The sequence below is a fragment of the Giraffa tippelskirchi genome, chromosome 7 (assembly GCF_054371585.1).
Source record: "Giraffa tippelskirchi isolate mGirTip1 chromosome 7, T2T-mGirTip1v1.2.pri, whole genome shotgun sequence".
Classification (NCBI taxonomy): Eukaryota; Metazoa; Chordata; class Mammalia; order Artiodactyla; family Giraffidae; genus Giraffa; species Giraffa tippelskirchi.
In genome coordinates, this window is record NC_137281.1 from 116,022,577 (window position 1) to 116,050,265 (window position 27,689).

The window sequence follows — 27,689 nt, forward strand, 5'->3', positions numbered from 1 at the left end:
AAATCTTTCTCAGTGTAATAATTAGTATATGAGGAGGACATAAGTGTGTCTTGAACCGCAGAACGATGAGTCTGTGGATTACCGACTAGGCTCCACCAGTTCAAACTGCACCAGGGCTGACCTCCTTGTTGAAGGACTGGCTCCAGTGTCTTTTCACTGTCACTTTTAGGGTTAGGTAAATATGCTTTTACTTTACCGGCTTCTGTTCACAGCTGCTGCTGGCCTGAATTTCCAAGATATCACATTTCTACTTGGGACCTTTCTGGCCCCAAGTAAAAGTAAACATTTCTTTTAAAATTCAGACAGATGATATTAACTTGAACCTTCTTTCACATCAAGAAAATTCAGGTCACAACATAAACATGTCTATGGTAACAACAATGGAGAATTTCTAAATGAAATCAAAGCAGTACCAGGTACTGGTATGCATTTTCATAATACCTTTCACTTGAAGAGCCAAGTACATTAGGAGAACTTTATCTCAATAATCCTTAGAGATAAGTAAAGGGACCTGACAGAATGACTTGTGCAGATAGGGTAACATAACTAGGTTGTTAACACCCTGTTGCCTTGCCTAGTATTTAAATAGCCACCCATGGACTGTACCCACCAGGATCCTTGGTGAGATTTTCCAAGCAAGAATATTGGAGTGGGTTGCCATTCCCTTCTCCAGGAGAACTTCCCAATCCAGGGATCGAACCCAGTCTCCAGAGTTGCAGGCAAATTCTTTACCATCTGAGCCACAAGGCAAGGCCATGAATAGTTAGGCTACTTTGCCTTAACAAACCATTGTTTTAATGACATAATGGAATATTTGTGCTCTGACAGGAGAACTCACATTTTCACATCACACTAACATCAGTAAGCACAGTATGGAGAAAGTTTAACCAAATTTGTCAATATGCACTTGGCTTTGAACTTTCCAACCTCTCTCTTTTGTAATCTCGCTTCCTTTTTGTTGTCTGTCTCCATTGCCCTCACCTCCCTTGCTCTAAAGCTAGTAAAAGACTGAAAACTCAATTACATTACAGCATGGGAACTTAATAGATCAGCTCCTCTAGGACTCCATGCATTTTGAAAGACAACAGCTCAGCCCAAAGAAAGTGGTTACACCACTTTCTGACATGGAGAAAGATTTTTTTTGGAGGTGGAAAGCCTTCCATTCCTGTTCCCTTAAATAACAACGTGTAGATGATTACATATTCTACTTTCAGCTCTAGAGGGAAAAGTTTGCAACTAAAGAAGGCAGAGAAAGTAATGGTAAAGGAAAAGAGGATGAGAGAAGACTTAGTTTTCAAGGAGAGAAGGAAAAGAGGGTAGAACATTTTCCACATCTGTAAATCACTGTAATTTGTGGAAATTAAATGTACACTTTAAGCACTTATTCAGTATTAACCAATGATGAAGCCTATTTGGGCCTCATCTTTTGTCAGAACAATTGTAACTAATAACACAGAATAACATTTTGTAAAATAGGCTGCGTCTCCGTCCCCTCCTTTTCCTCCCCTATACACTCTATTAAGGATCTGAGCACAAAGCTAACACTGCATTATGCACTCATCCCATGTGTCTTTTCATGGCTTCACACCAGTGTTTGCGCTGCTCCTTGGTCTTATTGCTCTGCCTGTTGAACTTATATTCACCCAATGAGACCCCATTCAAATGCTAGCCAAGAGGTCTTCTCCAAAAGCTCTTTTTGCCCTGAGTAGGACCGATCCCTTCCTCCACTATACTCATCATCTTGTGTAACTAATATATAGTAATAGGTCTCTCTGCTCCCCAGAATGTGAAATATTTCAAGTTGGGACCAGGTCTTACCTATCTATCTATTTATTTATATTTTCAGTGTCTGATGCTGTTATGTATTGGGTATAATAAATGTATGTACATTTATCACATAAGAAATTTCGTTTCATAAATGACACAAAATTTAGACAGATGAGAACAAGATGGTATGATGTATTGGGCTAAGAAAATTAAGGTTAGGTAACTACTGAATTCAACAAATAATTACTTAACACCCAGGAGTAAGGAATTGTGTCCCAGGATTACTAGGATAAATAGAACATGAGGCTTTGAGGTGCTCGCAGTCCACCTTATAGATTATCTTTCTATGTGCATAGCAGTACCCTGGTTTAGGTATCACCTTAACATGTTTCTCAAAACCTGTGAGGTAGGTCATGATTTTCATTTTTACCAAGATGGAAATAGAGGGTTTGAATTTTTAGGTTTTCTGACTCCCATATTGGAGTCTTTCTTTCCCACTACATTAGTGTTTCTCAAAATTTTCCACAGGAGTACACTTTCACAGGGAGAACAGACTTATAATCTTCAGGGTTGAGAAAGAGAAGCTCAAAATCTAGTATGCTCTATTGAAAATTCATGATTACTATAATGTTTTCCATTACTTCTCAGTGAGTCAAACTGAAGGTCTGAGGAAATGAACCACATTGATTCTGGGTCCCTGAGGGGCCTTAGTACAGTTTCATAACAAGAGGGGGGCAAACAAATTTCAGAAACACCATGGCCACATTGCTGCCTTTACTCAAGGTGTCTGGGTTTGGCTTGAGTCTTCATTCACGATTCTGAGTAACTTCATCAGATTTCTTTCAGGTTTCTACTGGTATAACTAACTATATTCACTGCCCTGTCAGAAAACGGTAACAAAACTGCACACTCTACTCCCAGATTTTAAGTAAGTAGTGGGGGCTGACCATTTACAGCCTTCCAACAAGAATGTCCGTTCTAGCAATAAGATCTCTTCAATCTGATACTATTTGCCAATCCATCCTTCTCATTGCTTGTTGAACCTAAGAGTTGGAGATGTCTCTTCCAACCGCCTGTGGGTCTTTGAAGGCCCCATAGGTTGAACGACGCCCTTTCGTCAGCACCGGCGCTAGAGGGCAGCCCAGGATGCAGCTCTGCTGTGCCCTCTAGTGGCTGGTGGGCTGACATGCTCTTTTATGGAACCTATAAAACCCTCAAAAGTTGCACTCGGGAGTCAGCCTGTGTAACACCCGGCAGCGAAATTTTAAAAAAGCGTCCTGGTTCTCAGCTTCCTTTTCTTAAGGACTTTGGCAGACTCAGATGATTTCCCTTCTTGGATGAATCTCTCACTCCCTAGGGTCTCCCCCTCCCAGGGTGTGGCAACGTGGAGCCACCACTCTCTCGGCAAGGTAAAAAATTAGAACCTGGGGGACCTCGCGACTTTGCCCAAAGTCTTTTTACTTCCTCCATCTTCTCCATGGATATAGAACTTATATAGGCATCCAGGATCTTTCAATATAACCTCTTTTTCGGCATGAGACTTCAGGATTCAAATCCTGGCTCCCTCATTTACTATTTGGGTCACTTTAAGACTGTTAACCTCACTAAGCTTTTGGTTCATCTGTAAAATTGAGAGAATAGTACCTACATTATACAGTTTGCAGATGGTAATGTATGGAAAGTGCTAGGTCTTGCACAGTGAAAGTGTGCATTCGTTACTAGCATTAGCTATTTTTATTCCTCAAAGCTTGTCTAGTGCACACCACTTCTATCAATTTGGTACAGAAAAAAAAAAAAAGCCTGCCTTTACACCTTTACATAGGACCCAAGGGTACATGTGCAAAAATGAATTAATAAACAATTTTCTAAAAGTGGCTAAGCTAACAGTGACCTTAGCTTATGGAAAAGGGGGCTCGTTTGTGTGACAGAATCAGTGCCATGGGCTTCACAATGCAAAGGAATCCAACAGGCCTAGAATCCTCATGAAAGATCTATTTTGCACACAGGTGTCCTTCCTCTTTCCTAGTCCCTGTGCTCCCACCACGTGTAAGAAATCAGCGAATCTGGGAGTGGATTCTGCGAGTTAGGCCTGGGGGCACGGTGGTGCAAAAGCAAAACGGTTCCAGGCCAAGGCAGGGAACTGAGAACTCCAAAGGCCAAGAAACCCAAGCCAATCAGATTCCTCACACCCAGGAGTCTAAAAGGTGGCAGAGACTCACTGCCCAAAGTCCAAGCACTGCAGGAAAGTGGCCAGAGAATCTGACAGGTAGAAACACGATAGAAACTGTCAGAAAAGTTAAAGCTGAAGAGCTCATAACACCCACAGGCCCAGAGAAAGGTCAGTATGAGCTGAGCAGCTGTTGCATCTGGTGCCAGAGACCTTGGCTGTAGTCTTCTACACCAGGCAGTTTAGGCCTCCCTGATCAGCCCCACCTAGAAAAGCCAATTCTTCTGCTCTTAAAGGGGACCTGCCTGTTTCTGGCAGGGAGTCTTACTCTCAGTGGGCAAAGCTAGCTCTTAAGGATGAGTAGCGGGGGACGGGGCAGAGAGGACGTTCAGGGGTTCAACTGGATCCAAAAGGAAGGCGCTTGTGAATGGAGCTTGAGCCTCCATGTTGTGAGAACTACACGCGTTTCTTTCCGAGGCAGGCAGGGGCCTTGGCTGCCAGGGACCCTGACAAGCCGCGACTTGAGCTGCGCCTTGGAGACTGGGTTGGCTGGAGAGCGGTATAGAGGAGGAAGGAGGGCGTTCCTGGAAAGGGGGTGGGGTGGGGAGGGAGGTGAGAGGAACAGCAGGAGCAAAGGCACGAAGGAAGAATGAGTCTGCTGCGTGTTGAGAATGGCATGGAGACTTCACTGATTGGAGCCGAGAGTTCTTGCAGGGGGATGGAGGCAGCGATGATTGGATAGCTAAAGTGGGGCCAGATTTGGAGGGCTTTGAATGCCCGACCGAGGAGCACTCAACCCAGCTTCTGCCTCGCGATTTCCGTTCAAGACTGAATTACCTAAAGGGTGGTTAATTCCAACGGGTGTTCTTCTTTGGGGGCTTCTGAAAAGTCAGCTTATCCTCTTACCTGATTCAATTCTGTTCTTTTCACCAAGGAGAAAGTAATCCTCACTTGTCGAGGGGAGGGGGGATAATGTTGACTGATTTCACTTTACTTGCTTGGAGGATGCAAAAAAAAAAAATCCCATTTCCACGCCAAATATTAAATTTGGTTTCTCCTCCTCACGCAAGTTCTCTTTCTCTCGCCAGCACCTCCCCCACGTTTTTCCTGCTCTCCACCAGCTCGGCCAGTTGCCTCCTCAGCCCCGGAGGCGCGCGTTCCGGGCCCCGCTGGCCCGCGCCCGCCCTCAGCGCTCGGGCGCCCCCCCCAGCCCCCCTCCTGTCCGCGCCCGTACCCCGCACACACTGGTCCACGCCCCCCCCGCGGCCGAGCGGTAGGTGTTTTGCCGTCTGCGCCGGGCCGCAGTGCGGCTGCGCGCACTGGGCTGCCTCCGGGGCTGGCAGGGCAGCGGCGGCGGCGGGGCCGGGAGCGAGCGGCGGCGACGGCGGCAGCGTGGGGAGTGGCGTGGAGCCGAGCCTGGGGCTGCAGCCGCAGCGCGGGGCCCCCCGGAGTAGAAAGCCCCGCGGGCAAGAAAGGAAAGTCCGGGCCGTCAGGTCCCTGAGCAACCGCTCTCCTTGGATTTGGGGGAGCCTCGCCCCCACCCCACCTCATCTTCAGACGCCCCCTCCTCATCCCCCCCCCAAGCCCCGGCCGCTGACGGGAGGAGGCGGCGGCGGCGGCGGGGGGCTGAGGGGAGCCGCCATGCCTCTCCCGCGGTGAAGCGCCCCGGCCGTAAGGAGCCGCTCGGTCTCCCCGGTGATGTCCCCCAGGCGGCAGGCGAAAGCGACTCACTCGAGCCCTGGGGTAAAGGCCTAGCTTATCCAGCTTCCTTCCTCCTCCTCCTCCTCTTCCCCTCCCCGTTCCTCTCCCCCTTCGTCCTCCCCTCCCCGTCTCTTCCCTCACCCTTCCCCGCGCCCCCATCTTCCCTCCCTCCCTCCCACCCCTCCAGCAGCGATGGCAGAGGAACAACAACAGCCGCCACCACAGCAGCCTGATGCCCATCAGCAGCTTCCCCCCAGCGCCCCCAACTCGGGGGTGGCTCTGCCAGCCCTTGTGCCCGGGCTGCCAGGGACAGAGGCCAGCGCGCTGCAACACAGGATCAAGAACTCCATCTGGTAAGAGGATCCTCCATCGCTGGGGTAGAAAAGCCCAGGCACATTTCTGCTGCAAAGAGGGTGGGGGGCGGCGGGCTGGGGAGCGGAGGAGGAGGCTGATACATTTATTGAATGTGGGTCTCCGAAGTCGGGTGCGTATTTATAGGACCTCTGGAGGTGTGGGGACTTTGCATCAGCCCCTGGGCTCCGGAGCCAGAAAATGCTTTTACCCCCTCCTCAATTGCAAGTGCAGATAAACAAGTCATTTGTGTTTTTCACTTACGTGTAAGAGGAATATGGGTCGAAATTAAGTCATGTTGCATGATGATAGCATGAATTTGGGACTGAGAAATATGAAATGTGTTTACTCCTTTTTGCAGTCATACTGGGAGGAAGCAGTGTATTGTGAATTTTCACCAAACAGACATTGTGCATAAGAATATTAATATGCAGCACAAAACCTAATGTGTCTCTTCTTTCAGCTGGCTTAGCCGCTGTTTCTGGATGTTTTTGCCTTCTTTATTCTGAGATTAAATTTCTCTTCCAGGGACCTTAATCTTTTTGCATTGATTGTGAAGAAAGGGTTTCTGTAGTATGAGACATTTTAAGGTGGTAGTTTACACTGTAAAGTGATTTTCTAATTGTAAAGGATGCTTTAATTTAAAATAAATGTGTTGCCATTTCGTGTCTTTTTTTAGAAACCTTGGATGAAATATCCTTTGCTATTCTTGTACTTTCTTGTATAATAATTTACAATATTTCAACATTAGATTAAACTCTGAAAGACTAGTGGCAGTCTTTTAATAATTAAATACACTGAGTTAAGTCTATCCTCTGTTAGAGCCATTGAAAATGTTCTTTAAACATGAACTTGCATTATTTTTGTAGGATTCTTCATTAACTGACATGTTATAAAAAGTGTAGTGCTATTTTTAAAATGGAAAGCATTATTTGGAGTTTGGTCTAAGACTGCTTTTAATAGATGATTAAAAATAGAATTGAATGTGTTTTTAAAAAGCTTTAATTTTATGAAATCTTACATTTTCATCATTGAATATGATTACTAAAATACCAAAACTCCTTACTTTTTATATTACAATTTAAAAATAAATGTATCATAAAACAACTGGCATTGTAGTACAATATTTACACATTTAAAAACAGTGACAATTTTTAAATGCACAATTAAAGTTTGTTATATAGTAATTTTCATTAATTTCTTGGCACACATCCATATTGTCATGATGCTAATATGAAGTAGGTCAGTGCAGGCTTTAACAGTTTGATACTGCACAATATTTGGCAGCTGAGTATCTTGCTTTCAGTTTTCATTTTTAAATGAAGTTTAAATATTTTTAAAAGAGAATTTTTTAGGGTTGACAATAGTCATGTTGTCGCAATTTGAATAGGTCAGATAAATAGGATTGTGTGTATATGAGAGAGAGAGAAGGATTTATTCTTCGATGGATGCCCTCACCCCCTTTTTTGAGCTATAATTTAAAGGAGGAGATACTCAATATCCTGATTATCATCAAGGTTTTCAGAAACCAGGTTTCTTCCCCCTAACTTAATGTAACCAGTATCTCTGAAGTCTGAATTGAGCACTTTGGTTTTTACATTCAGGTAAGGGACATCCAAGTTAAAGGATTAAAATATTTTAAGAAGGCAAATTTTGAAAGTTGAATTAATAATTATATGATTTGATTTATTGTGAGAACAATAGGAGAAAGGAGCGTTCACCTTATATTTTTAAAGTATGAGTAAGTTGTATAGGCAGCAGGCTGAAGTGTTTGAATAATAATGTAGTGGAGTGCTCTTTTGGTAAATCATGTGATTTAATTATTCTTTAATTGATAATTTATATTTACACATCTATTACAACTTAACTGCGCTGATTTTAACGTGAGGAAAACTTCTAAAGTACAATGTACTTCAGTTTTTGGTACTTACTCTGAAAAAACAAAATGACAACAAACACCTTAATCCCCAAACGTACAATTTTATAACTTCATTTTAAAATTGTACTGGCACACTAGCATTTAATTTTCAGCTTTAGAAATCCTATTTGCAAAATTATTAATTTATATTTAAAACTTTAAACATTCGTGGATCATAAACAGTGTTAGTGGCTATATTTATGTATAGCCTCATAGCCACTCCTCCACAACACTAGATGTATGTTATTCATTAAATGACTATATAAAATAAAGACATTACAAAGTGAAAATCCTTTCACTCCCATCTCCTCCTAAGAAATAGTATGTGTATGTGTATATGTATAAAATTAAAATGACTTAATAGATAAGATTGCAGTTATTTAGATACCTCATTTCACATTTATTGAAGCAACAGTATCTTTTTACCAATTATTTTATCACTTGATAATGTTCTGAAAGATTATCAGTTTTGGACTGTGTCCTATATCAGCTTTTGGTATCATTACTAATGAGAATTTAAAATTACATTACACAGAAGTGTGGTACTTAATAATTATCAAATGAGCTTTGCATTTAGGTTGATCATAGCTTCTAAATTATCGGACTTCATGTCACAAACAAGTCTGACCTTGTCCTCATATTTTACAGATACATAGTATGTGATGTAGGCCTTTAGCTGGACAGTGAATTATTTATTATCTGTTCATAATTAATCTATTCTGTTCATTAAAGTAAAATACTGTTAGATAAAAGTATGTCCATGGTTATTTCAAGCATTAAATAAGTGTTTGGAAAAAATAGTAAGTACTCAGAGTTGAAATCACGATGTTAATGATTTAACATCAGGAGCCATATTTCTTACGATTTGGAAATACATGTTTTTCAAGATAGTTCTACAAAATAAAGTTACTAACTTGTTAGTGTTGTAATATTTGTATAATATATTTATGGGCACCTTCAGCTTAAGTCCAAGGTAATGAGCATGCACCTTTCTTGATCTCATTCCCACTCCATAGACAGAGATCCAAGTCACTTCCCTTACACAGCTCACTTGAAAGGAGAGTTATTTTCAGAGGTGTGTTTTAATACTGAATAGGCTATACAATCATTTTTATATTTTGTAAATAATAGAAAATAATTCTGTTATAAACTTTTCATTAAAAAAGGTAAGCTAGAAACATGTATTTTTTTCCCCTAAATAAAGACTCATACTGGCAACCTAAAACAAAGCCACAATCTAACCTCACTGCATACTTTACTCAGTGCAACTTACATTGCACTCCTCTTTGGTTACCTAAAAAAAGAGTACCGAAGTAAGTTTTTCCTTCCTCTTATCTACCAGTGTCTTCATAGTTTTTTTTTTTTTTTTTAATTTGTGTTTATTTAGACCAAAAAAACCCAAGTGATTTTCTTTCCCTTTAGAAAGTAGTTTTTCTCAAAACCCTGATAGAATAAAATTACTGTGGAAAAATTGCGTTTGAAATCTCTCCTACCTGTTTGTGATTAGTTATGTTTAAGAATAATCATACCTGCATAGTTGGGAGTGATTAACATATTTGAAATTAGATGGTATCATAGATAACAAACCTTTACCTATAAATTCAAAAGAAAGCCTGATGTTCCACTGTAGAAAATGTTCTAATACTGTATTTACCCAACAAATTCAGGAATTCTTAAAAGTATTACTTATTATTCATTATTATTTTTATTTATATATCTCTGTTTGCAAGTAAGACCTATAAACCAAAAGCAATCCTATATGATGTGTTACTCTGCTCACTTTATGGAAGGAGATAAATTGAGTGACAGGGAAGCTGTAGGATTTCTCTGATTTCATGATCAGAGCCTAGAAGTGGTACTGTGGCTATAGTTCTTTGTCTTTATTTAATCCTGTAAATCATACAGAGGTCTGAATGTGGTACATTTTAGATTTAGAATTTAAACCCAAATTGAGCAACTTACTTCTTAGTTGCAGGAAGCAAAGTATGGCAATCCATAAGTTTTACAGCAAAGTGTGGTGATCCGTAAGTTATCTTCTTAGTGCCATATTTGTCCTATTTTCTGTCCTTGTTAAAGAACTCAGTAGTTCAGTTTTGTCCTTGGTTCTGGTTTAGGCAATTTTTAGCTCTGTCTAAGAAATAGTTATTGTTTCTTCAACTGCAGTGGAAAACATTTACTGTAAAGCTCATGACTTTAGAGTTTACTTGAACCATAAGCCTAGGATTTTCATTTTACTTTAAAATTAGAGACTGACTAGTAGTAAATCATCTGGCTTTTAAATATTTTGAGTAGTTGTTTGACATGCTACCTGCCCTGAGTTCAGTCTGTCTTCCATACCCACACCAAAAATTTAGAGTCCTTTTTGCTTGTCTATATTGAGGCCAGCTGTGATGGTGCATCCTAGCACTGTTTCTGGTTCCAGAAAGAAGGCAGTTCCTTGCTCTCCTCTATAATCTAAAACCGATGGAATTGTCTTCCCCTGTTATTCAGAAAGCAAGTTAAACAGTTTCAAGCCCCTCAAATTTACGGCCTTATTTAACTTAGGTAATGTATATATGTGTGTATAAATAATTGACCAATTTGCTCTCCCCAGTGAGAGGTGTCTTGAATGATGTAATGTGCAGAACTGATTTGGTTTCTATCTCACTATTAGTTTTTGGTATTGTTAAAGGAAATGAACTTCACCGTGGTAGGAAAGACAGAAGTATAGCTTATTGTTGTTAAAGATGTTTTGAATAAAAACTTAGGTTAAATCACTTTTTCTATTAGAAAAATAATGTTATGCACTAAAATTATACAAATGAAAATAATTAAAATGAGCATTGTTGTTCACTTAAATTTGAACAAGAACAATATGTTAAGTGCTCACCTGAGTACCTGCTGTATACAAAGTAGTATGCTAGAGACTGGCATTTGAGGAATGCCCATTCACTTGTAATATTAACCTTGTAATGTTAACCTAAGCAATAATGTGTACTAAAACCTCTCTTTTATTCAGTTCAGGGCCAGGGAATGAGGTGACAAGTGCTAAAGCATGGAAAAAGTAGATCCCTTAGTTTCCTTGTGGATAAAATGCAAAATTTATACTAGATGACCTTGCAAGTTCCTTTAGCTTAAGTTTCTGTGACTCTGTTACAACATTAATATTGACAGCAATAATAAAGCATACCATAAGTACAGAGAAAGACTAACATTTAATTAACATTTAATCAGCAGTAAGCATTACATTTTTATTGGACAAATTACTAGGTTTTGCTGGTGTTTCCTGGGGTGCTAGCCCATGAGGACTACCTGAAGGTGTAATTCACTTGTTACCTTGTGCAAGACTTCTCTTACGTGAGATTCAGTCTGCAAATATTTATTGAGCATGTATTACATTTAAAGTATTCTAAGAGCTGTTGTTGATTATGCAAAAATATGTAAGACTATGTAGTACTCCCTGTTGTTGGGGAGTTTACTAGTTGGTTAAGAGATTGCGCTAGGAGGTTGTTTGTGTGATTGTTTTTTATAAAGAGGTGCTCAATATTTACAAGCACCTCATAGGAACTTTTTTTCCTGTAGTAATATCTTAAGGCAGTGGTGAGTGTTATATTGTAAATTTGGTTATGTAAATAAGAAAGCTGTGTATTCGCTTCAGAATAGTTGAGTGTTGAGCTTTATTGCCTTCACAGCTTTATTCATCAAGGGTAGACATTCTAATTCATAGTTGTGACCGACTATTCTTTATAAGTACTATAAAGTACAAGACAATAAGATACTCTGACCAAACTAGACCACTTTGTCTAGTACCTCCTTTTCCATCAGTCTCTCTGCATTTGGTCTTTTTAGTTGCTTTCTCTTCTGCTTTCTTGAGAGTTCTAAGAGTTCAGGTCAAAGATGAGCAGTATGGACCAATAGGAGGAAGATACTTCCTGTAATGGGCAGAATATTAAACAAGGAACAATAAGCCCTAATGCACTTGATTGCTGACTCTGAGATTAAGATAGTTAACACTTAACCTTATCCTACATGAATACAAGCTTTAAAACATGATTTAATTTCTCTTTCTTGAGGCATTTACTTTTTTCTGTTTCAGGGACTGTATACTTCCTATTTGTAAGAGGAAATAGAAAACAATGAGGTTTGCCTAATTATGCACCTCTATCAGGCATCTATTACAGGAGCTCCTATATATATTACAAGAATGTGTGGGAGGTGAGGTTTTATATCTTAGAACAAACAGAAAACGTCCAAATATATTCCTTGCTATTTGCACACTTTTTGGTTTCTTGATTCAGAGAGTGAGAGGTCAGAGTGACAGATTCCATTCTCTTATGTTTTGGAATTTGGGGAATCAAAAGTCCATATGCTGTGAAATACTATCTCCTCCAAATAGCTTTATCTTGAAAAAAAAATACCCACCCATTCCTGGTCTGGATTTGAATAGGAAGGGTTCAGGTAGCAAAAGATACCTTTACCCTCATTGAGACACAAGATTCAAATTGACTTGAACTTGCAAATGCTACAAGTCTGATTGATGAATGATGCTTACCAAGGGCATGGGAATAGGAAGTGATGGTACATATGCCTATAATTACCACCCCTTTTCTTTCTGAAATCTGTGATTTTTAGAATTTGAGCTCGATTATAGGTAAAGCATCAGAACTATTGGTTATCTTGGAGGGTGGTCCCTAGAGCTTTATGGGAGGGTTGCCAGCTTTGATGTCTGATTTTAATATACAAGCCGAGCATGGAGAGCACTTGGGTTTGTGTTTTTCATTCTTTTCTTGTCCTTTTATTTTTCTATGACTTGCCTAGTTTGATCATCTTTTAAAGCTGCCAGGTAGCTTCAAGATGGGAACAGGGAATTACTGTATTAAGTGGCTACTTCAGTTTGTGTTACCCATAACCCTTATCTTTGCTTTTATTGTCTTGTTTCTCTGCTTAGGTCTGTGCAGGTTTTTTCACCTGCTTCCTATTACAAAACCCATTTTGTTTTTCTGATGATGCGTTTTAACTTTAAGATCCAACTCATGTGCCACTGCTTCCATGGAACTTCTCCCAGCTCCTGAGGAACAATGATCTAAGGTGTATAAGTTAATTTTTTTCATTAATTTAGACTGGCCTTACCTGAGATAAATCCATTTTAGTGAAGTTTTACTGAATTTAAATGAAATATTCTCATTTTCCAATATGTAAAGTTTATAGGAATTCAGAGACTGGATATACCTGGAACAGAGCAACCACTGCATAATAAGTAATTTACAGTGTGACAGTAAAATACTATTTGTATATGGAATAGCCAAGAACTTGCTGTTGTTTTGCAATATACATAATATTTTAAAAATGTAATTGGATAAAAATGTCACTTCAGTGATATCTTGCTTGCAACAAAGCTGGTGCTTCTGGGAGGTTGGGAAATGTATTAGAACAAGGTGCTTCAGTTAAATGTAAGTGAATACTTCCTTACTGTGATTGTATTCATTAGATTTATTAATTTGGATTTGTGTAAAAGCAATCTATGATCAAAAAATTAACTGTCAGATTATTAAATGCATGATCCCTTTTTCTAAAGCAGAAGATATTAGCAAGCATTGTTTGGGCAAATTCTGTACACACGAGTTTCAAAAAAATGAGAAAATCAACACCTTTCCTATGTTTACATAATCAATTCAATGCCCATTTATTTTAATGTCTAGTACATACTGGCATAAGTAAGTAAGTGTTAGTCGCTCAGTTGTGTCCAACTCTTTGCGACCCCATGGATGGTAGCCCAGCAGGCTGTTCTGTCCATGGATTCTCCAGGCAAGAATACTGGAGTGGGTTGCCATACCTTTCTCCAGGGGATCTTCCTGACCTAGGGATTGAACCTGGGTCTGCTGTATAGCAGGCAGATTCTTTACTGTCTAAGTCACCAGGCAGAAGCCCACATACAGGCCTAGGAAGATTAAAAAGCAGTAAGACACTAGCTCTGCCTCACATTCACCCTCTGTGTGTAGTCGTATGCAACAGAATTGAATTTAAGAAAGGTTAGATTTTGTGAATGGAGTGATGATGTAATCGATGGTATAAACAAATACAGAATTTAGATGAATGAGAGATTCAGTGAGGACATAATAGTTTTATTGGCAAAATGCAGGATCATGGCCTTAACAAAATATCAAAGGATGGGCTTTTGATCTAAATACATTTAACAGTTTGCTTACTGGGAGATCTTTATTCCCACTATCAGGAATTAATTGTTGATGATAGTAAGCCTTGCCAGTAATGAGACTAATTAGAGGAGAATAGCTTAGGACAAAATTTGCTTGATTGAAGAGTGGGTTTTTCACCCGTCACAATCCCCTCATCTAAATTGTAATGCGCAAAGGTAGAAGCAATAATATAAAGTAATAATAGAAAAGGATGAAGGTGGGTGAAGCTGGGCCAGAGGACCAGAACTGTTCTGATAGCAGTCTTGGCAAGGAACTGTGTACCCTGAATTGACTCAGTGAATGATGCCACTTCATGAAGAGGATTAGAATATTTAATGTGGGGTCCCTCATGTATCTCATTCAGCCCATATCTTGGTTCCTATATCTTGGCACCTATATTTATGTACCTTTCTATTATTGGAGGCAGTTTGCTTCCCCCTTTGGATTCATGTGTGTCCATGTATTTAGGAAATGATTTTTTAATACATATCCCTTTTCTATCAGCATCATCAAACTGTTCTTTTCCACAGGCTGCTTTTTCTATGACTTTATACATGGTTAGGACTTCCTTAAGTCAGCAGCAAGCAACCTTGGAGGTTTTGCAGTAAACCAAACAGTTGATCTCTGAAAAACCTAAGGAGCTCATTCATAGTTGTAAGAAAAAAGTCGTTAGGTAAATGAAGACTGTAAATGCTCATTTTAAAGAAGGAATAACATAAACTATTAACAAATATTCAGAAATCTTTACTTGCAATGATGAACACAAATATAGCAGAAAAGTACTGATTTTCTGACCATTAACAAAGGATTTGAGAAATATAGTAATCATTGCTAGCCAGTCTTACTATTTCCTTATCCCTTTACCTTCCTCCAGTCTCTTAGATATTCCATTGTATGATTTGCAAGTCCACTCAGATTTTTGGTGGATTAAGTTTGAACATATATTTTAAATGCGTTAACTGTGCCTGCATTTAGGTGGTGGAACATTGTGTGATTTTCCCCCCCCTCTGCTTTGTTATTTTTTCCAAATTTTTAAAAATGAGCAAGTATTTTTAGTTTGAAAAAATATCCAAACAAATAAAATAATGCCCTTTGTCTACCCTGCTGTTGCCTCTTGCTATCTTTCCTTCAGATCTTTTCTCTGTCTTACCCTTTTTAATTCCTGCAATCTGACTTCCTGCTCTCCTTGCCAATTCAGTGACCTTTTTCTGAGTCTTTATTTTTCATTTTGTCTCTAGCTTTTTATCTTCTTATTAAGATTCCTTCATACTTGGAAAATTGTCATTCGTTCATTTTTGAGAGTCACCTTTGGATCAGCTAGTCAGAGGCCAGGCATTAGGGATTCCATGAGCAAGGATGTAGGATCTCTGATTTGGGGACATTACTTCTTCTGATTAATACTGTATCTTTTCTGTGTCTTTCCTCTAGATGCTTTTTAATTATGAATATCCAAACACTTATTTCTCAGCCATGCATTCTTTTTTTCTTTTTATGTCTTTGGTAAAGTCAAGAAATAGGTTGACCAGCAGCTCTAACCACATCTACTCAGATGTACAGATTGCCAGAGTACAGGTTGCCACCAATGTCATCTTAAACTTGGCCTTTTCACGCTGACCCTTCTTCTGTGCTATGATGCCTTGCCACTTCAATTTGCTTTCCTTTCCAGTTACTCTAGTCCTTTGGTAGTAGATATCACTGTTCCTTCATTCTGCCAGGCTAGCAGTGTTGGTTTCATATTTGATTTTGCTCTCTTATCCCTTACCCAGAATTTTAACATGTTGCCAAGTTTGCCTTGTCACTTAAGTTTTTCCCTATCTTCCTATTTCTACTGCCAGGACCATAGCAAAGTGCTTTACCATCTCATTCCTGGATTATTACAGCAGCAAAATAGCTGTTCTCTGCCCCTAGCCTTTCCCCCCACTCAAGTATGTTGTATATTGCTGCCAAAGGAAGTCTTCTGAAACATCTTTTTTTATGTAGTCCCCTTCTAAAACCTATAGTAATTTCATCTTGCCTGCTGTATCAAGTCTGAGTGTCAGGTTTCAAAGGCCTATGTAGGGACTTCTCTGGTGGTCCAGTGGTTTAGAATCCACCTTCCATTGCAGGGGACGTAGGTTTGATCCCTGGTCAAGGAACTAACATCCCACATGCCTTGGGGCAACTAAGTCCATGCGCTTCAACTACTGAGCCTGAGTACCACAATTAGTGAGAAGCCGGCACGCTGCAAGAGAGATCGCATGTGCCGCAACTAAGGCTCAATTCAGCCCAATAAATAAGTGTTAAAGAAAAAACAAAAGCCTGTGTAATCTAGCCCTGTACAATCCATCCAACACTGTTCCTTACTGTTCACAAGCATTTGATCCACTTCAGTGCAGGAGGCACTTTTCTATCTGCCTTATATCTTGTGGTTCTGCTTTGTATCTTTTCTAGAATCTCTACTCCCCTGTGTCCAAATCCTGCTTAATCACATTTCAACTAGCTTGAAGTCGTATCTCAAGTCATTGTACTATTCATCATTCTTTACTCTAGTCCACGTATGCTTTTTCTTGACCTCATATCATATATTGAGGTCTGTACAATTTAGCAATCAGTGTTAATTTTTTCCTATGCTGTTTATTATTATTATTATTTTCCTATGCCATTTATTACTGTTATTAGTATTATAGGTCGCCTTGCCTTGTGTGGGCTTTCTCTAGCTGTGATGTGTGCGTTTCTCTTGTTGCAGTGTGCAGGCTTAGTTGCCCTGTAGCGTGTGGACTCTTAGCTCCCAGACCAGGGTTTGAACCCACATCGCCCTGCATTGGATGGTGAATTCTTAACCACGAGACCACCAAGGGAGTCCCACCTATGCTGTTTTAATAAAGAACATGTTCTTTGAAGCTAAGGACAACATCTTTTGCATCTTTTTATTTCTCATGTGACAGTAGGTACTGTTGCATACCATTTTGTTTACTATAGAGATAATTTGTTTTTTTCTACATATTAATGTTTCTGTATTTGATATATTTAATGTCTTAATTTTCACCCCAAACAAGTTACTAAACTCATGCGGCATTTTATATAATAGAGGCATTATATCAGTTGTTTTTTTAAAATTATATTGATGAAACTGGAAAAAATCATATATTTTGAGTTTCAGTTCTACTGGACAAGCATTTTTTACTATATTTAGATTTTAAAAAATATATATCCCAAGTGAGATATACTCATATAAGGATCTCATTTAAAAAATGCTAGCAGAATTTCCCTGGTGACTCAGCGGTAAAGAATCCTCCTGCCAGTGCAGGAGACACAAGTTCAATCCCTGGTCCAGGAAGATCCTACATGCCGTGGAGCAACTAAGCCACATTCAGCACAACTGTTGATCCTGTACTCTAGAGCCCGGGAGCCACAACTGCTGAAGCCCTCATACCCTGGAGCCCATGCTCTGCAACAAGAGAAGACACCTCAATGAGAAGCCCATGCACAGCAGCTAGAGAGTAGCTTCTGCTCACCACAACTGAAGAAAAGCCTGAGCAGCATTGAAGACAGCACTGCCAAAAATAAATAAATAAAATTACTTAACAGAAAATACCGAGCAGGTAACTACTACATAGTTAAGTAGCCTTTCATGAATCAGTGTACAGTAGTAGAATTGACCCTTGAACAACTTGGGTATGAACTGGGCAGGTCTATGTTTATGCGGAAATTTTTCAATGAATACATGATATGGTACTACACCCCATGGTTGCTTGAATCTGTGGATATAGAAGCACAGATACTTAGGGTGACTATGTAAAGTTTTACTGAGGTTTTTGATTGCAGGAGGATAGGCATCCTTGCCTACCTCTGCATTGTTCAGAGGTCAGCTGCATTTAGTTAGGGTTTTCTGGACTGATCAGCTGTGTCCCAGCTTAGTTCTCAAAAAGTCAACTTGGACTTTTGAAGACTCCCTTAACATTAAAGTTATCTCCCTGGAGATAGCTTCTTTGAAGTTTGGTCCTAGTGAAAGATTTGACCATCTTATTCTAGGAGCCAAGACCCAAAGCTAAAGTAACTTGCTGAGTCATAGCTAAAACCTGAAGACAGCAAAGGAAACCTGTGAGTGAAGGCAAGTAACTGAGGGAGGTGGATTTAACTGGGAATTAAGGAGGGAATGACTAAAATAGGAAAATAATTCTGAGGACCTGAAATGTTTGCAATTCATAAACAGGCTACTCTGCTGAGCCTATTTATCTGACATAGAGCCTTTTTTGTTTATTTGGTCTGATATTCTTTCAGAGAGGTACAGCAACTAGTTTATCTGTAAAAGACCCCTTAAGCTTTAAAACTGCATTTATGTGATGTTACTTGGTTTGTTGAGCTGAGAAGAGAAGAGAGGCAAAAGACAAAGGAGAAAAGGAAAGATACACGCATCTGAATGCAGAGTTCCAAAGAACAGCAAGGAGAGACAAGAAAGCCTTCCAAAGTTGTCAATGCAAAGAATAAAACAATACAATGGGAAAGACTGGAGATCTCTTCAAGAAAATTAGAGATACCAAGGGAACATTTCATGCTAAGATGGGCACAATAAAGGAGAGAAATGGTATGGACCTAACAGAAGCAGAAGTTATTAAGAAGAGGTGGCAAGAATACGCAGAAGAACTATACAAAAAAGATCTTCATGACCCAGGTAACCGTGATGGTGTGATTACTCACCTAGAGCCAGACATCTTGGATTGTGAAGTCAAGTGGGCCTTAGAAAGCATCACTACGAACAAAGCTAGTAGAGGTGATGGAATTCCAGTTGAGCTATTTCAAATCCTCAAAGATGATGCTGTGAAAGTGCTGCACTCAATATGCCAGCAAATTTGGAAAACAGCAGTGGCCACAGGACTGGAAAAAGTCAGTGTTCATCCCAATCCCAAAGGAAGGCAACACCAAAAAATGTACAAACTACCACACAATTGCGCTACCATGGGGTCGCAAAGAGTCGGACACAACCGAGCAATTTCACTTTCACACACTAGCAAAGTAATGATCAAAATTCTCCAAGCGAGACTTCAACAGTACATGAACCAAGAACTTCCAGATGTTCACGTTGGATTTAGAAAAGGCAGAGGAACCAGAGATCAAATTGCCAACATCCGTTGGATCATAGAAAAAGCAAGAGAGTTCCAGAAAAATATCTGCTTTATTGACTACACCAAAGCCTTTGACTGTGTGGATCACAACAAATTGTGGAAAATTCTTAAAGAGATGGGAATACCAGGCCACCTGACCTGCCTTTGAGAAACCTGTAGGCAGGTCACAAAGCCACAGTTAGAACCAGACATGAAACAACACACTGGTTCCATATTGGGAAAGGAGTACATCAAGGCTGTATATTGTCACCCTGCTTATTTAACTTATGTGCAGAGTACATCATGAGAGATGCTGGGCTGGATGAAGCACAAGCTGGAATCAGGATTGCCAGGAAAAATATTAATAACCTCAGATATGAAGATGACACCACCCTTATGGCAGAAAGCAAAGAGGAAGTAAAGAGCATCTTGATGAAAGTGAAAGAAGAGAGTGAAAGAGCTGGCTTAAAACTCAACATTCAAAAAACAAAGATCATGGCATCCGGTCCCATCACTTCATGGAAAATAGGTGAGGAAACGAAACAGTGACAGACTATTTTCTTGGGCTCCAAAAGCACTGAAGATGGAGACTGCAGCCATGAAATTAAAAGATGCTTGCTCTTTGGAGGAAAAGCTATAACCAACCTAGACAGCATATTAAAAAGCAGAGACATTACTTTGGGGACAAAGATTTGTCTAGTCAAAGCTATGGTTTTTCCAGTAGTCATGTATGGATGTGAGAGTTGGACTCTAAAGAAAGCTGAGTGCCAAAGACTTGATGCTTTTGAACTGTAGCGTTGAAGACTCTTGAGAGTCCCTTAGACTGCCAGATCAAACCAGTCTATCCTAAAGGAAATCAGTCCTGAATAGTCATTGGAAGGACTGATGCTGAAGCTGAAACTCCAATACTTTGGCTACCTGGTGCAAAGAACTGACTCATTGGAAAAGACCCTGAATCTGGGAAAGATTGAAGGCAGGAGAAGAAGGGGTCGACAGAGGATGAGATGGTTGGATGACATCACCGACTCTATGGACATGAGTTTAAGCAAGCTCAGGTAGTTGGTGATAGACAGGGAAGCCTGGTGTGCTGCAGTCCATGGGGTTGCAAAGAGTCGGATACAACCGAGTGACTGAATTGAACTTGATGTGTTAGAACAGTGATTGTCAAATTGTGGTCATGCTAGCATCACTTGGGAACTTGATAGAGCTGTAAATCTGGGGACTCTACCTCAGATTTACTGTAACGGAAAATCTGGGGGTATGACCAGCAATCTGTCTTAGTAACCTTTCAGGTGATAGATACTGAGGTTAGAGAGCCGCTGGCTTACAGGGGATATCTTCTAATAAAATATTAAGCCCAAGTCTTCTCTGTGGCAGAGCTTTAGTATTCTCAATTCTTGAGTACCTCAGGAAGAGTTAGTAGCTCCTTTATTTTAATTTTCATAATATTTGAATATAATTCTGCTATAGCATCGTTTACTCTGTGTTGCAAAAGATTGCCACTAAGTCGAAATCTTTAGTTTCAGTGATGAATTGATGAATAAAAATGAAACAGATAGTGCTTAGTCATCATCGTACTCAGCCCTGGTTGACAATTAAAAGACACACAAACACCCACAGACACAATGCCAGGGACCACATGTGCAAGAAAATATGAGATGTATAATCCAGGAGTCAGCGAGGTTTTGCTCCCAAGGGCCAAATAGTAAATATTTTTTACTTTGTACTACATAGAGTCTCTGTTGCAACTACATTACCCTGCCACTATATTAGGAAAGTGCCATCAACAATATATAAATAAATGGGTATGGCCAAATTTATCTCACTGCTGGCAGGATTTGGCCCTTGGGCAGTAGTTTGCAGACCCTATATATCACTGCTACCTGAGAAAACTGTGCAAGGAATATAGATAACTGTTTTCAATCTTCACTGTCTTACATTGACAAAGAATGGACAGTAGTCAGGTATTAATTGTCTTACAATTCTACCTTGGGTAAAACCAGGATTATATGCAAATAATAATAGAATGCTAATGAGAGTTATGTTTCAGTTATACTCTTACCTCAGCTCCCAGTGATGATGATAAAGTCTGTCGACTTTTGGTTTCTGGTCTAACACATAAAGAGTTTGAAAGTCTTCATTCCTGTTGTCACAACAAGAATAAAAGAAGGAGAAAAGTAGCTATTTTGAAGTATATCCAGAGCTCTCTGTTCTCTTTGACAAGATCTGCCTCAAGGGAAGCTTTTACCAGAGCTAACCACCTGAGGCTTTGTTGTTTAGTCGCTAAGTTGTGTCCACCTCTTCTGTGACCCCGTGGACTGTACCCTCCATGGAATTCTCCAGACCAGAATACTGGAGTGGATAGCCGTTCCCTTCTCCAGGGGTTTTTCCCAACTCAGGGATCGAACCCAGGTCTTCCACGTTGTAGGCGGATTCTTTACCAGCTGAGCCACAAGGGAAGCCCAAGAATACTGGATTGGGTAGCCTATCCCTTCTCCAGCAGATCTTCCCAACCCAGAAATCGAACCAGGGTCTCCTGCATTGCAGGTGGATTCTTTACCAACTGAGCTATCGGGGAAGCCCCACACCTAATATCTACACCTAAGCATATTATGTTCAAACTGCAGAAAATTAAATACAAAGAGGACATCTTGAAAGAAGTCAGAGGAAAATAACCACCTTACCTACAGAGGAACAACAGTAAGAATTGCATCATTACATCAGACTTCTCTTCAGAAGCCAAATAAACAAGCAAGCAACCAAGAGAGTAGAGTAAAATATTTAGTATTGAAAGAAGAAAATTGGAATTCTGTATCCAGTGAAATTATCCTTCAAAAGTAAAGGAGAAATAAAGGCTTTCTCAGCCCATCGAAAATGAGAGGATCTGCTTTGCAAGAAATGTTAAAAGAAGTCTTTGAAGGAGAAGGAACATGATACAGACCAGACACTCAGGTCTGCATAAAGATAGGAAGAATGAGAAGTAATAAATTAAGTTTAAATAAAATCTTTTATTTTTCCTTAATTGATTTAATGGCTAATAGTTCAGAATAATGTGATTGGTGATTATAGCTGTGGATAAGTGTAATGAATGACCATAATGTTGTAAGGGACAGAAGGGAGGAACAGGGAATCCTCTTAGAATGTACTTGCGCTAACTGCCAAGTGGTATAGTGGTGCTTGGCAGTGAAATCAGAGTAGTCATAAAAGTTACCTGGGGTAGCCAGTAAATAGATTTACAAAGGAGGTATAATTGATACACCAAGAGAGTAGAGAAAATAGAATCGTGTAAAATACTCGAAAGAAGAACCAAAGAAGGGAGAAAGTGGCGAAGACCAAAAAAGAAAAAGAAAAAAGAAAAGGGTAATGAATGGTAAACAGTTACAAATATGGTGCATATTAATTCAACTGTATCAGTCACTTTAAATGTGAATATTCTAAATACACCAATTAAAAGACAGAAGCTGTCAGAGTAGATTAAAAAAAAAGCCCCCACTCTATATTGTCTACAAGTATTATCGTTCTTAGACTTTGGTACGTTATCCTTTAGTAACCAATTACTTGTAAAACATCTCAGGAATATGTTGTAACACTAAATTCAAGAAACTTTGCTATAAAAGTTACAAGCAAAAGGTGAGCAATTTAAGTGGTAGAGCTCAAGGGAGAGTAGCCTTGTTTTGTGCCCAGTTTTATCTATAAACTATGTAATATTCTCCATTTAAAGTTAATTTTATAATAAAGTAATTATTGAGCATTTCTTGTGTAGATTCTGATTTTATTCTGATTTTAAAATAGCTTTAATGAGATAATTTGCATACTGTTAAGTTCATCTGTTTTAAGCATACAATTCAGTGGGGTTTAGTATATTTGTAGAGTTTTCAATCACCATGATCTAATTTTAAATGTTTTAATTTTTTTAAGCAACTGACAAATGAACTGTATTGACTAGAAGTGGAAAGATTGTTTCTCTAATTATAATTCTGAAGGGTCAAAGGCAGTAGGGGCGTTTGAGGTAGTGTTTTTGTTTTATATGTTGATAGATACTTAACAGTAGGACATGGGTTTCTAAAAACTCAGAGATGAAGTTGCATTTGTCTCTACTCTTTTTCTCTGCACTCTTTGCTTGTCTTCATCCTCTCTGGACCAGTCTTTCATTACTTTAGGTATTTGTGTAAGTATTGCTTTGAGCTTCATCATAACTGGTAAATACTTGTGTGGGTCTTGTTATGGCACACATTAGGACATCACTGTTTGATGTATTTGTAATTATAAAGCACAGTGTGTCAGTTGTCACTTTTTTCTTTAACATATTTTTGAATAAATGAGGTAATTGTAGTATCCTAAATTAATTTTCTCTTTAAGATGGTTAGCATAAAAACTTACAAAATAGAATAAGTTTTACCTTTAAAATCTTACATATTTAACAGTTTTAAAGTAAAAATAATCAGAATCACAAAGAGGCAGTCTAGTGCAGTGGTATAAATCATTATATGATATTCTGAAACTAGTTGCCTTGGTTTGCCACTTAAGTCACATAACCTTTTGAAGTTTTTTCCTTAATCAGTAAAATGAAAACAGTAATAGTGTTTACCTGCTAGTATTGTAGTGAAGATTAAATAAGATAATTCATGTGAAACACTGAGTATGGAATCTGGCACATGGTAACTACTCAATATATGTTGCCTGTTATTTTTTAACCACAATAAAATTTAAAGAGCTTTTCAGTTTAACACGTAATCAGTTTACACAGAGAATTTGGATTACTTCCTGATTCTAATTACTGAATTACTGTACTGTAATAGAAGGAACCATATTTGAAGGAAGTTTTCCAGGCTGAGGGAACAGCAGACACGTAAGTTGTGAGAAGGCCACCCCAAGCAGGCAAGTGTTGACAGTGCCTCAGAGTGCAAGTGAGGTCAGAGATCGAGGGGGTGCAGATTTGTGTGGGGCCTTGCAGGCCAAGTAAGCACTAAGACTTAGGCTTTTCCTCTGAGTGAGATAGAAGGCTCTTAGCAGAGGGGTGACATGACCCTACTGATGTTTTAAAAGCTCACTGCTCCACTGCTTTCCTAACACTAATACCTGCTTGGTAAATTTCTACTTATCATTCAGAACTCAACTCAGTAACTCCAGAAGGAAATAATTTTCCTGAATATTTAAGGTAAATCAGGTCCATAATCACTCTCCTCTTAGGTTCTAATTCTAGTTACCAGACATTACAGTTGTAGTAAAATGATCAAATAACTTTATAGTTTCCTTTGTTAGAATATTAGCACCATGAAGCCAGGGACTGTATCTCTCAGAAATATTTCCCGAGTACAGTGAATGCATGCATTATATAGGAGCTAACTCAACAGCTATGCCCTGAACTTCTTTTAGATTTCAGTCAGAGGTCTGGTGCAGTTTTCCTCCTCTTCCTCCTCCCACCTTCCACTCTCTACCTCTCATGTCATATTTTAAGTTATAAATTACTAAGTGTAGAAGTTGTAAATAAAAATGGCAAATTTAATATTTTTCCTATTAAAAATCTTGTTTTCTTGATAAACCATTTTCAGCAGTATGAAAGTATTAACTCATTTTAAATTTCTGTTTAGAGATGACCTTTTTGAATGTCTAATTTAGTGTTAATATAGACAGCATTACCAAAATTAAATCATTTTATCAGAATTCAGATTGGTTTGTATAATCTCAAGTTGGTGTCTTTCAGCATGAAGCATGAAATATTTTTCTGAAACTCACCAACATATTCTCTTTTTCCTCGGTGTGGTAGTATATACATAAAAATATATACATGTATACATATACACATATATGTGTGTGTATGTATATTATATTATGTTTTATTGTGAGGAAGTATTAAGTGCTCTTAATAGAAAGGAGACAGGAGACAGGGATCAAGAAAATCCCCATGGAAAAGAAATGCAAAAAAAGCAAAATGGCTGTCTGAGGAGGCCTTACAGATAGCTGGGAAGAGAAGAGAAGCGAAAAGCAAAGGAGAAAAGGAAAGATATTCTCATCTGAATGCAGAGTTCCAAAGAATAGCAAGGAGAGATAAGAAAGCCTTCCTCAGCGATCAGTGCAAACAAATAGAGGAAAACAACAGATTGGGAAAGACTAGAGACCGCTTCAAGAAAATTAGAGATACCAAGGAACATTTCATGCAAAGATAGGCTCGATAAAGGACAGAAATGGTATGGACCTAACAGAAGCAGAAGATATTAAGAAGAGGTGGCAAGAATACACAGAAGAACTGTACGAAAAAGATCTTCACGACCCAGATAATCACGATGGTGTGATCACTCACCTAGAGCCAGACATCCTGGAATGTGAAGTGAAGTGGGCCTTAGAAAGCATCACTACGAACAAAACTAGTGGAGGTGATGGAATTCCAGTTGAGCTATTTCAAATCCTCAAAGGTGATGCTGTGAAAGTGCTGCACTCGATATGCCAGCAAATTTGGAAAACTCAGCAGTGGCCACAGGACTGGAAAAGGTCAGTTTTCGTTCCAATCCCAAAGAAAGGCAATGCCAAAGAATGCTCAAACTACCGCACAATTGCACTCATCTCACATGCTAGTAAAGTAATGCTCAAAATTCTCCAAGCCAGGCTTCAGCAATACGTGAACCGTGAACTTCCAGATGTTCAAGCTGGTTTTAGAAAAGGCAGAGGAACCAGAGATCAAATTGCCAATATCCGCTGGATCATCGAAAAAGCAAGAGAGTTCCAGAAAAACATCTATTTCTGCTTTATTGACTATGCCAAAGCCTTTGACTGTGTGGATCACAATCAACTGTGGAAAATTCTGAAAGAGATGGGAATACCAGACCATCTGACCTGTCTCTTGAGAAACCTGTATGCAGGTCAGGAAGCAACAGTTAGAACTGGACATGGAACAACAGACTGGTTCCAAATAGGAAAAGGAGTCCGTCAAGGCTGTAAATTGTCACCCTGCTTATTTAACTTCTATGCAGAGTACATCATGAGAAACGCTGGGCTGGAAGAAACACAAGCTGGAATCAAGATTGCCGGGAGAAATATCAATAACCTCAGATATGCAGATGACACCACCCTTATGGCAGAAAGTGAAGAAGAACTAAAGAGCCTCTTGATGAAGGTGAAGGAGGAGAGTGAAAAAGTTGGCTTAAAGCTCAACGTTCAGAAAACCAAGATCATGGCATCTGGTCCCATCACTCCATGGGAAATAGATGGGGAAACAGTGGAAACAGTGTCAGACTTTACTTTTTTGGGCTCCAAAATCACTGCTGATGGTGACTGCAGCCATGAAATTAAAAGACGCTTACTCCTTGGAAGGAAGGTTATGACCAACCTAGATAGCATATTTAAAAGCAGAGACATTACTTTGCCACCAAAAGTCCGTCTAGTCAAGGCTATGGTTTTTCCAGTGGTCATGTATGGATGTGAGAGTTGGACGGTGAAGAAAGCTGAGCGCTGCAGAATTGATGCTTTTGAACTGTGGTGTTGGAGAAGACTCTTGAGAGTCCCTTGGACTGCAAGGAGATCCAGTCAGTCCATCCTAAAAGAGATCAATCCTGGGTGTTCATTGGAAGGTCTGATGTTGAAGCTGAAGCTCCAATACTTTGGCCACCTCATGCGAAGGGTTGACTCATTGGGAAAGACCCTAATGCTGGGTAGGATTGGGGGCGGGAGGAGAAGGGGACGACAGAGGATGAGATGGTTGGATGGCATCACCGACTCGATGAACATGGGTTTGGGTAGACTCCGGGAGTTGATGATGGACAGAGAGGCCTGGCTGCTGCAATTCATGGGGTCGCAGAGAGTCGGACACGACTGAGCGACTGAACTGAACTGAATAGAAATTTGTTAAATTTCTTATTGGGGAGGAGAAAAAAATGACTTTGTGGTGTCACTGCCCCACTTCTTTATTTTTAACCTCTGGAAATGATGGCATGTCAGATCAGTATGGCCTGAATGTATATTGGTATGAGAGAAACAATATGAGGGAAAGTCTGGCATATCAACAACCTGTGCACTTAGCTGTGATTCTTAAGGCTTAATTCTGGGGTGATGTGATTTCTTTCTCAAAGGACATTTCCAGGGAATGCAAGGTTAACTAGACACCTAAGTTTTTATGTCTATCTCAATTCTTTAAAAAATCTTGCTGATAACTTTTTTTTTTCTCCCTTGCAGAGTAATGAAGTTTTTATTCACTGTTGATGGCGTGGGGATTTTTAGAGTTTTGGTTTTTTTTAAACAGAGAATTCCAAAACACTTTCTCCTATGTAAGATGGATCTGAGGAACCTCCAAATATTAAGAAAGCTCTTTGTTCTTGGCTTGTGGTTCATCATGTCTACTCTAGTCCCAGTGTTGGGTGCCGCTTTTCTTGGGGCTGCAGTCTTGTTTTTATGCTCTTCCTCTCTGGAGGTTTTCACACAGTATGTGCTCAACCACTTTTAGGTTTTCATTCTGTATATCATGTATGCCATAATGATAAGGAAATCTTTGGGTATGGACTTGAATTTGTTGTTGTCGTTTAGTTGCTAAGTCATGTCTG

General features: G+C 39.4%; 2 protein-coding genes across 8 annotated transcripts in view; one reads left to right on the forward strand and one right to left on the reverse strand.

Moving 5' to 3' along the window:
• The window catches only part of TEX9 (testis expressed 9), a 201,717-nt gene extending 196,567 nt beyond the window's left edge, over positions 1–5,150 (reverse strand). For both annotated transcript variants that reach the window (XM_081510211.1, XM_081510217.1), the window contains exon 1: positions 4,841–5,150. The gene's annotated coding sequence lies outside the window, so the exon portion shown is untranslated. The remainder of the gene's footprint in view (positions 1–4,840) is intronic.
• RFX7 (regulatory factor X7) overlaps positions 4,371–27,689 on the forward strand; it is a 142,867-nt gene continuing 119,548 nt past the window's right edge. For 2 of the 6 annotated variants that reach the window (XM_081510153.1, XM_081510149.1), the window contains exons 1-2: positions 4,371–4,478; positions 5,826–5,988. Coding sequence is in view for 3 of the 6 variants with exons in the window: in XM_081510149.1 (XP_081366275.1) it covers positions 5,828–5,988 (161 nt within the window). In the remaining 3 variants the exon portion in view is untranslated. Of the gene's footprint in view, positions 4,479–5,237; positions 5,989–27,689 lie in introns of those variants that run through there. The other 4 variants (XM_081510152.1, XM_081510147.1, XM_081510148.1 and 1 more) reach the window with 3 other exon arrangements.